General features: G+C 41.2%; 1 protein-coding gene across 1 annotated transcript; it reads right to left on the bottom strand.

Moving 5' to 3' along the window:
- Window positions 1-332: 332 nt before the first annotated feature.
- smyd5 (SMYD family member 5) lies at window positions 333-9,244 on the bottom strand. The gene is made up of 13 exons (XM_061726196.1): window positions 9,143-9,244; window positions 8,830-8,938; window positions 5,603-5,742; window positions 4,586-4,707; window positions 4,415-4,484; window positions 4,140-4,244; window positions 3,862-3,924; window positions 2,634-2,704; window positions 2,433-2,539; window positions 2,156-2,212; window positions 1,970-2,064; window positions 1,484-1,554; window positions 333-1,065 (listed from the first exon to the last, which is right to left on the bottom strand). The coding sequence occupies exons 1-13, from the start codon at window positions 9,233-9,235 to the stop codon at window positions 915-917; spliced, it is 1,254 nt and encodes a 417-aa protein (XP_061582180.1). The 5' UTR covers window positions 9,236-9,244; the 3' UTR covers window positions 333-914.
- Between the last annotated feature and the right edge of the window lie 498 nt (window positions 9,245-9,742).

The following is a 9,742-nucleotide window of genomic DNA, read 5'->3' as shown; positions in this document are numbered from 1 at the left end:
TTTTTCCCTGCAAGGCTTCCCTTCTGATTCAGACACTTCCACCTGCTAGCTACCACATCTGCCCTGTGTATTCTCTTCAAACGAATCCCAAGATGCTCACAGAAGTGTATTTTGAATTTACAAGTTCCAACGTCCACTGAGATTGAATGGTCAACAGAAAGGTAATGATTGCTGCAGCTCTAACTACAGATATCACACTTTCACTGATTTTTGGGTTCGCAGGCGGCAGCTGTGCCCTTTCCTGCGTTAACAACCAAAAAAGTTAATTAAACTACTGATCATTATTGAAACAGCACCAAATGGTGTACAGACAAAAGGAGAAAGCAACAATAATCAATTTACGGCTTTATTATGTTGAAGAGTCACATTTCCGTTGAAAGGAGAGTGAAACATGGATCTTGGTTCAAGCTATACTTGAAAAGTGACAATAATAGTTGTGTAAACATGAAAGAGGAGACGTTAGTAGATATTCTGCTCACCTGCTGACTGCCAGAAACGTAATGCACATGCTGATTTTTGTTCCACGTGCGCTGCATTTATTAACTGCCTGCTACATCTGTTGAAGATTTAGCTATAAAAAATAATGACTGCAGCTTCAAAAGGTATCCCAGCTGGATGAAAACACGAACCGGCCCTTAAACGCCGCCTCCCTGCAAAGCTGAACTCAAGTCAACTGCTTGATTTGAAAATCAGTCGTCAGTCTTTGATTTCAAAACAAGCGCGCGTGCTGGAGTTCAGCCGAAACCCTTCCGACGTGTCGGCCGCGAGAGCCGACGCCTCCCGTCTGCATCTGCTGCTGCTCTCTAACACAAAGAATGAGTGGAAACGGTAGCCGACGCTCGGACGCGGGTCGTGCTCCGAACTGGTCTTTACTCTTATTGGACTCGTAGTTGCAGGGATGGGGGAGTCTTTGATCAAACATCTGTCATCTCGTCTTCCAGGTCGTCCCCCTCCGTTTCACCATCTGCCTCGACTTCTTCCTCCTCTTCTTCCTCAGACGTCATGTCCAGATCGCCCGTCTGAGACACGCACTTTGGGCAAGCGCAGACAAATAGGTAGTTCTCTCTGGGGAACACAATATTCAAGAGTAATTAAAAACACTGTTTAACAAAACCTGGTGCACCATGGCAACCGATTGCTCATCATTGTAATGAGTGTTTGCACAATCTCTCTTTTGATACAACAGTCACCCTGGAGCAGAAATGTGTTTTCTGAACATGGAGAATTGGTCGTCTTCAAACATAGATGTCCTTATCATGCATGTACCAAACTTGGGATCTATTTCAAAAGCTCAGTTTACATCCCAGTGATCGATGAAGAGCGTGAGCGCAGGAGCAGGAGCAGGAGCAGGCGTCACACCCCACACTGCCGCCGCCTCAGGACGGCCCATCACCACCCAGCAGGCTTTTTATTGATCCAGATGGGATTCATAAGAGTGTGACCCTTGTTCGAGTGTTTTATCTGAGGGATAACAGATGTTTACCTCAGAATTTTGTGCCTGCTGTGTCGGCTTCTGTCCCGCTGACAGCAATCCAGATAACTGATGCAGATCTCCTGGAAATTAAAGAAAACACACCCTTGATGTGACTGAGAAGCCCCCAATATCGATATCAAGAAGGCTGCAGTTCTGTCGCATGGACAGTTAGTATAGCTACATTTCGGGGAGCAGAAACATCCTTTTCCTCATGCATGTGCAACTTTTATCTTTCCAATTCTCTGGTTAAATCTTCACGAGTACTCATGGAAGAGTTTTTCAGTAAAAGCAGCACAGCTGCTGTGACATTACTGTGCCACGCAGATGCAAGGCTTCTCAATCTTTCTGACAGCTTGACAAACCCCCTCCAATCCTGAAAGATCCAGCCTTCTAATACCGTCTGACAAGGGAGAGCGCGAAGCTAGGGAGGAATGTTCTGCCCCGTCTATCCCAGGCCAAAATTTATCACTCCAAAACCCCAGCGAGTCAGCTGACCTCTCCGAGTTTGATGTCACTGAGGGCGCTGAGATGAAGCAGGAAATTGTTGTCGGGGAAGGACGCCTCTGCGTTTGGGATGCAGCTGTGGTTACCTGTGAGGGAAAGGTGTCCACAAAAAAACCCCGTCATGATAATGTCTGGTTGATTTTGTTTTGACATTACAGACTCAATATTCCTGCTTACATGAGCTTTGAAGCAGAAAAAGCCCAGAGCCCTCACAGTTGAGAAAGTCTCCAGTTTCTGCAGAAAAGGACAAAAAAGAAAAAAATTTGCACGTGTCTGACCTTTTTGCCGTGATCTTCACACAGGTTACATAACAGTGACAACACTTTCACTGCTGAAAACTGTAACGTGGACAATAGCAAACACCAACTCCGACAACACGGCCGCTGCAAATCTGCTCACTCGAGACCAAATTTATGAACTGCGGAAAATACTGCAGCGCTGAGATAAAACTGACCTTTTTCAATGTCCTTGTAAAGCTGATCAATAAAAGAGTCTAATTGCTCCCTCTGCTGGGCGGGAAGGTCCAGTGCATCGCAGGCGTGAACCCACTGACTCAGGGAGCTGGAATAAAAACACGAGGAGGACAGATCAGCTGCCGAACACGGACTCGCAGCTCAGGTGACGGCTGACGTGAAGAGCAGAGGTCGGTGTTTACCTGGTGCCCACGCCTTGTCCGTTTGTCCCCACCAAAGAGAAGAGAGATCGGAAACCCTCAGGCACAAACCACTGCAAGTCAGAAAAATCACAGATTTCATTTGTTTTGAGCAGAAAGTCCAGAGGTCAGCTGCAGCAATCGCTGTGATAAAAGTCCAATAAGAATGAATCCCAATAAAGCTGGAAATGCAGGTGGATTTATTTCAGTTGTGTTTCAAGTTAGAATGAATAAATGAAAGAGTTGCCTCTCATACAGGTCTGGGACGTCAAGCAGGTGAAGTAACTACAAGCCGTAGCCAATTAAAAATAGGTAAGGATTGTAATTGGAGCTAAATGATAAATTCATGAACACTTATTATGTTTTTTTGTGCAGTAGTTTAAAAACACGTTTGGATCGAGGGCCAAAGGAGAGTACAGAATTTACAATTGGACACCAAATGAAAAATACGAGGTCCTACTCACCAGTCACGCCCCACTATTCAATTGTTTTTAATATCAACATATTTTTGGGGTTATTTTATTAAAACAAGTTGCAACATGTATTCAAACTGGCATTTGAAGGGTTAAAATCCTGAAAATTACTGAACATTTGTCAGTTTTGGACAGCCTTATATTTAAGGTGCATGAATTAAGTGACAGGTTTCATCTATCAGAGCTCTGGAGTAAAACCTGGGAGGCTAAAAGTACCGGTATAACCCCCTGTCCCGTCCTCGCAGCCCTTCACCCCAGTATGACCCAGCGACCTCGCAAACGCACACTACACACTCACATTAAATAAAAGAAGGAATAGCAAAACAAAAACAAGATAAACACAGAAGGAGCCTTTTATACTGAAATTGTGTTTTTACACGTGAATATCTAAAAATCTAAAAACCTTTTAGTGGTCTAGCGCTTTTAAATTGTAAAATTATTATTTTAAATCACGTGAACACTGATATCAGATTAGAGACGTAAAGTTTATTTTGGATTCAGGATGTTAGACCAAATCCACATTAAAATATCAAATATAGTTTAGAAGCATAATAATCAGCTGCAATCCTATTATATAAAACACCATTTCTGCCCTGACAGACTTGTATAACATGAACTGATGAACTCCTTAGAAGCTAAAACCGCAGTATGACATCACGAACGCGTTCAACTACACTGACATGAGCATAAAGAAACTGCATGAAGATGAGTGAAGGTGAGGCAAAGTGAGCGGCTCCACCCGGGACACACACACTCACCCGGCCGAGATGGTCGTCATAAAGTGCTGCCGTGAAAAGACTGTGCAACAAGGCCAACTGCCCCTGGAAACATGACGTTACAAAAACACATTTTACACAAGAGGAAGTTTACATCATAAAGTATAAGTGTCCACAGAGGGAGCGTCAGCTCTCACAGGAGATAACAACAGCGGGACTGCTTCGCTCACTGAGCTGTGAAGAACAACAACAGAGACCTCATACATTTCACACTTGGATAAGTTCACGTCTCCTGCAGATCCGTCCTGAAGGGGACTTACCTTGAACTGCTCTCCCAGGAGCTTATGGGCGATCTCCTCCTCCTCATTCGCCGTCCGGCTGCAGAAGTGAGAAAACAGCTTCTGCCATCGTGCTTTATCTTTGGCCTGGTCAACATCAATTACAATGTTATTACAGTCTTTTAATGTTGGTTCCTTTTCATCAGGTAATAAAGCAGTTACCATCAGTCTCAAAGTTCATTTCAGAGCAGCAAAGAAAGTTTCGGAGCACCAATCTGTTTTTTTACTTGTTCAATTTAGAGCCCTCTGAGTCTCACCTGTTTGACCACAGCTACCATTCGAGCCATCAGCATGATGCTGGAGGTCTCTGGAGGATAGTGCATACTCCTGAAAGGAAACAAAAGCCCATCACTAAAGGTGAAACAAACAAACTCTGAACAGTAATCATCCCATGAGAAGATAATATCATTCATGAAAGGCTGCGTCACCTCCATGCATCTTTGAGCTTGTTGATGGGGTGGTCGGGATCATCCTGAGAGGGGCCCAGACACAGAGCCCGGTGGTACTGATCCGCTGCAGCTCGCTGACACTCGCTGCTACAGTACATCACCTGCGGAAGGTAACAAAAAAAACAAGTCACTCGCTTGAAACTGCAGGTCTTCAGTCAGCAGCACCTGACATGCTGAGAAAGCAAATCACCAAAGCAAAAACCTGCATCCATTATTTAAGTACCGGTAAGTGCAGATTTTTGCAGGGTTGGACGTTTTTAAGGGAATGTGTCCACAGGTTTTAAAGCCCTGTATCATCACATTTACGACAGAGCTGTAAAAGTGTAATCCTTATTTGTATATTTGGAGTAAAATGAATTGTTAAAGAAAGAAAATAGAAATTATAGCTTTCTTTTCTTTAAAAAAAAACTGATGTGGAAGTACCTAATCGTTTGTTCTATCCAATGACCAGCAGGGGGCGAGGGATTCCTTAATTAGTTTAAGATCTCAGTAAACTTTTCTGAGTTTATGTTCTTAATCTACAGTTTTACAAACTTTTTAACAAATTAAAAAGTAAAAAAGTCCATTATATTAAATGTTTTCTGTGACCGAAAATAACTTCCTAAAACCTGATGAGCTGAAAAGTTTAGTAAAAGTTGTGAACATTTACTTCATCCCATATTTCTCTGTCTGAAAAAGGTGGAAGTATCTAAATCATTGAGTTTACCCTCAGTGAAGTCAGTGATTTTCATCAACAGGCTCCGATACATTATTGGTCACCTGTCTTTAACAACAATATTGAAAACTTGTTTACTTTAAGTGAAATAGTCCTTATTCTATCTATAAACTCACTCACTTTGGTCTAGTGGAAGAGCTGAGTAGATGTAACATAACTTGGTTATTTATAATTCTGACAACGAGCATTTTGCTTCTGTAAATGATAATCAGTCTCTTTGTTTATTGTGGAGAATAACAAGGATGGATTGGTATTTGAGCCCGGAGAGAAGCAGAGAGTACCTGGCACTGAGGGCAGGCCTGGTGCAGCTCTGGACGAACGCGGCAGAGCTCAGGACGAGGAAGGCTGAGCGCTGGGTTTCCACTGAGTCTCCTGGCATTCTCTTCTGCAGTCTCCAGAGCACGTAAACAGTAGTCACAGGCTGTCAAAGACGCAGCAGCACACCAGAGATGATCACAAAAGGGAAGTCATATTTGTGCTGCTTAAATTGCTCAGTAAAAAACATTAATAAATATCAGTTAAATTCTTGGACCGCTGTAAACGCAGTAGGGATAAAGGCGAGGTTGAAGTTCCCAGAGCTCACCATGAATGCACTGGTGTTGCTGATGCAGCATCAGTAGCAGGTTTCCAGAATAACACAGATTAACCCTCAACCCACAATATTATAAATGAAAACTCAAAGCTGGGAGCTTAATGTCCAGTTAACAGAGACACTCCTTTAAAGTAACATGTCAAAGATTTTGGAGACCCTCCTCCTTTCTTCTTACACCTCTACAGTTTCCATCGGTATCGTCTAAAATCCAAACAGAGAATCCAGGATATGTTCCTACAGACATGTTATTCATTCATAATAAAGACATCATCTAAACTTCCTCCTCCTCGCTCTCCCTTTGACTCCTGCCATGCGTCACAATGTCTCCTTTGGGTTCCTATTTTATATAATGCTTAAGACAACACTGTCAGCTCTTCCTTCATGTAAGCATCTTTTGTTGTCATGGTAACGCAGTGTCAGAATCACAGCAAACTCATTTAAACATAAGATCTTCCACACCAGCAGGGGGAAAGTCTTTCAGAAATACAGAAAAAAAGAAAAAAGGAATAGAAAGACCTACTGCATCAGCACTGCATTAGTTTCCCTTTAAGTAAACCCCAACATGAAACCTTTATTTTGATATTATTTTTTTTTTCTGTCCTGACATTCTTATTGTTTTTTATTCCCTCCAGAAACACATAGCTAATGTCTCCAGGACTGCCTCATATCATCTCAGAAATATATCTAAAGTATGATGCTTTCTGTCACAATCAGACTCTGAAAAGTTGGTTCATGCTTTTATCTCCAGTAGATTAGATTAATGCACTTTTTGCAGGACTAACAAAGCAAGTGTTACATAAACTCCAGCTTATTCAAAATGCTGTGGCCAGAATTCTAACAAAAACCAAGAGGTATGAACACATCACTCCTGTTTTATCCTCTCTTCACTGGCTCCCTGTTAAACAAAGAGTAGATTTTAAAGTACTACTTCTTCTTGTCTTTAAATCTATGAATGGCTTAGCTCCCTCCTACATGGATGACATGCTCACCGAATACATACCGGACAGATCCCTTAGATCATCAAATAAGAGTCTTCTCATCATCACAAAGGATGACCTTTGTGATGATGATATTCAGCGACAGTACTGTAAACTGTACGCACAAGCAAATATGTTGGCACGTAAATTTTTTATGTGTACTGATAATGTTAAAATTGCTTTGTTTAAAGCCTATTGTACTTCACTGTACACTGCCCACCTGTGGTGCAGCGACAGTAAGGCTAAGTTTACAGTTTTTCTCAATTGGTTTGGTACATTTCTCACATCAGAATTGAAATTCTCAAAAGTTCTTGTTCAGTTTTCACATCATCATGCCATTTGTGCAGATGAAAAAGGCAGTTTCTCATTGCATTGAACAAATTGCAAATGCTTTTGTCCATCCATGCAAATGATTGTGTACAATTCTCAGTTTTTTCGTACATTATCAATTGCTTTTGTCATGCTAATCAAAATGCTTTGTTATAGGAATCTATGAAATAGTCTCTTTCCCCAAAACATTTAGGCTATAGTTCATCATATAAGTCTTCACATGCAAAATGATTTACCAAGCCATCATAACATGTCAAGCATATATATGAGAATTTGTGGCCTAACAGACAGGAACGGGAAGAAGCTGAAGATCAGGATTGAGATTAGAATTTGGGGAGTTGTTCATATTTTTTTGTTTACCTACTGTATGACCTATATTTATATTTTTGACCTATGTTTACACTTACGTATTGTATTTCACCTTTGTTATGTGCAGTGCTGTCTTTTTTTTTTCTTTACGGACTGCAATGTCAATGTTTGCCAATGAAGAAGTCATTCTGTAAATGTGAATCTTGTCTTTTCCAATCAATCTTACACATATACATTATATGAGGTCAAATGTACAACACTTGTCATCACACCTAAACCACATTTTACATCAACATGTCCCTTCAAAGTGCCTTCAATTGCCAACATGACTAATGAATTTGACTGTCTTATCTGTACACAATGACACAATGATTAAACATTCTGATGGCACTGACAAGTATATTGACACAAAAACTTGCTTTTGAGGGATGGACTAAGGATTTTGAGCAAGAGACTGGCTTTTGGAGGTGATCCACAGTGTTTTGCTATTTGTTCAAACTGTTTTGAGAAATGCACTTGATCTTCTGCAAATTGCAAGAATGATTGGAAAAATGTACCAAAGTGATTGAGAAAAACTGTAATAAGCTACGGGTGGCATACAATGATGCACTTAGAATTATTTTGAAGCTCCCTAGGTGGACGAGTGACAGTCAGTTGTTTGTGCACAGTGGTGTTTCTACCTTAGACGCTGTCCTTAGGAATCTCATGTATAATTTTATGGCAAGGCTGAATGACTCAAAAAATGAAATAATTATGGCTTTAACCATGCCCAAAAAGAGCAGTACTAGCTTCTTTTCTAGTTTTTGGAGGCATTGGAGAGGGTGTTTGTATATTTTTTTAGGTATGTTCTTATTCTGTCCTTTGTTGTTTTGTCTACTGTTGTTGTTGTCTCTTTTATTGTATTTATATGGACCTATTTGAGTCTGAAAAAAAGATTGAATTGAATATACCTAGAATTCACACTAGATCTGCTCATGGTGTTTTCAGTCACTACTACACTCTCTGGAAGAAATAAGGTCTGCTCCAACAGGGCCCTCTTTCAAAAGCAGACTAAAAACTTTATAAATAAATTAGCCTTTGCCTTTAAGTAAACCCCAACATGAAACCTTTATTGTGATATTAATTTTTCTGTCCTGACATGCTTATTGTTCTTCTATTCCCTACAGTTAAATGTTATTGATGCAGCATCAGTCTCAGTCAGTTCATCAAGATGCAATTAAAAGGACACCTAGAAATCTTTGCAGGTCCACGCCTGAAGGGTCTTTATCATGCAGACACACAGAGCAGAGCTGAGTCTCACCTCGATATTTGTACAAAGCATTCCACAGGAACTGTGCAGACACGAGGGGCCTCTCGATGAAAATGGGGTCCCCCTTCTTGATACTCCTTTTAGCGAACAGACCCTTACCCTGAAAGATGGAGGATAACCCGTTACACACAGCTGCAGCTGAAACCGCTGGGTTAAAAAAGCAGAAAAGGTCTTAAAATGCCACATGCTGACATCCCACCACGTCAAATGACAGTCACTGTCTATTTATGAGCAACATTTCCGCTTTAAAGCGGCTTTATTTACGCCACGTCTGTTTAGTTTTGGCAAAGTGAACGAGTCCAACCTTTATATTGTCGATAAATCTCACTTCTACGTTGCTGGCGGCTTTGCGAGGGTCCACGCAGAGAGAAAACATGTCATCCACGGGAGCCGCCATGTTTCTGGAGACCTTTCAACTCGACAGTGACGTCATCGAGAGAGGCGCTGCAGCGGCCCCTGCTGGCGCGTCGCGGAACTGCGCCGGTCAAGGTTCTTCCTGTTCATGCTGCGTAACAGCCAGGCAAAATTACAACAAATCTGTTATTTTGAGGTGAAATAAAGGTGCAATGTCTTTTCTTTATAAATAAATTGTAATATTTTAACTAAATGTGTTTTTTTAAACTGGGGAAATATGACTAAGTTTGCAGACATTTTACTTGTATCTAAAATCCTTTATGGTCTGCCCCCACCCCTCCACCAGTTTATTAAACAAAATCAAAACTCATCTACCAGAGCTGCCACCAGAGGGGATTGTAAAACTGCACATAGAAAAAGTGCAGAAAATGCAAAAAATTACGCTCTAATGATCATTTATTGCTTTCTGTTCCATGTGTGCACACAGAGCAAAGAAAAAGAGCATTCACATACCATACTCTGCCCCTTATACGTGGAACAAATTTCAAAA

The sequence above is a fragment of the Cololabis saira genome, chromosome 7 (assembly GCF_033807715.1).
Source record: "Cololabis saira isolate AMF1-May2022 chromosome 7, fColSai1.1, whole genome shotgun sequence".
In the NCBI taxonomy this organism is placed as follows: domain Eukaryota; kingdom Metazoa; phylum Chordata; class Actinopteri; order Beloniformes; family Belonidae; genus Cololabis; species Cololabis saira.
Note: the sequence above shows the minus strand (reverse complement) of the source record. Positions and strands in the feature narration are given on the sequence as shown.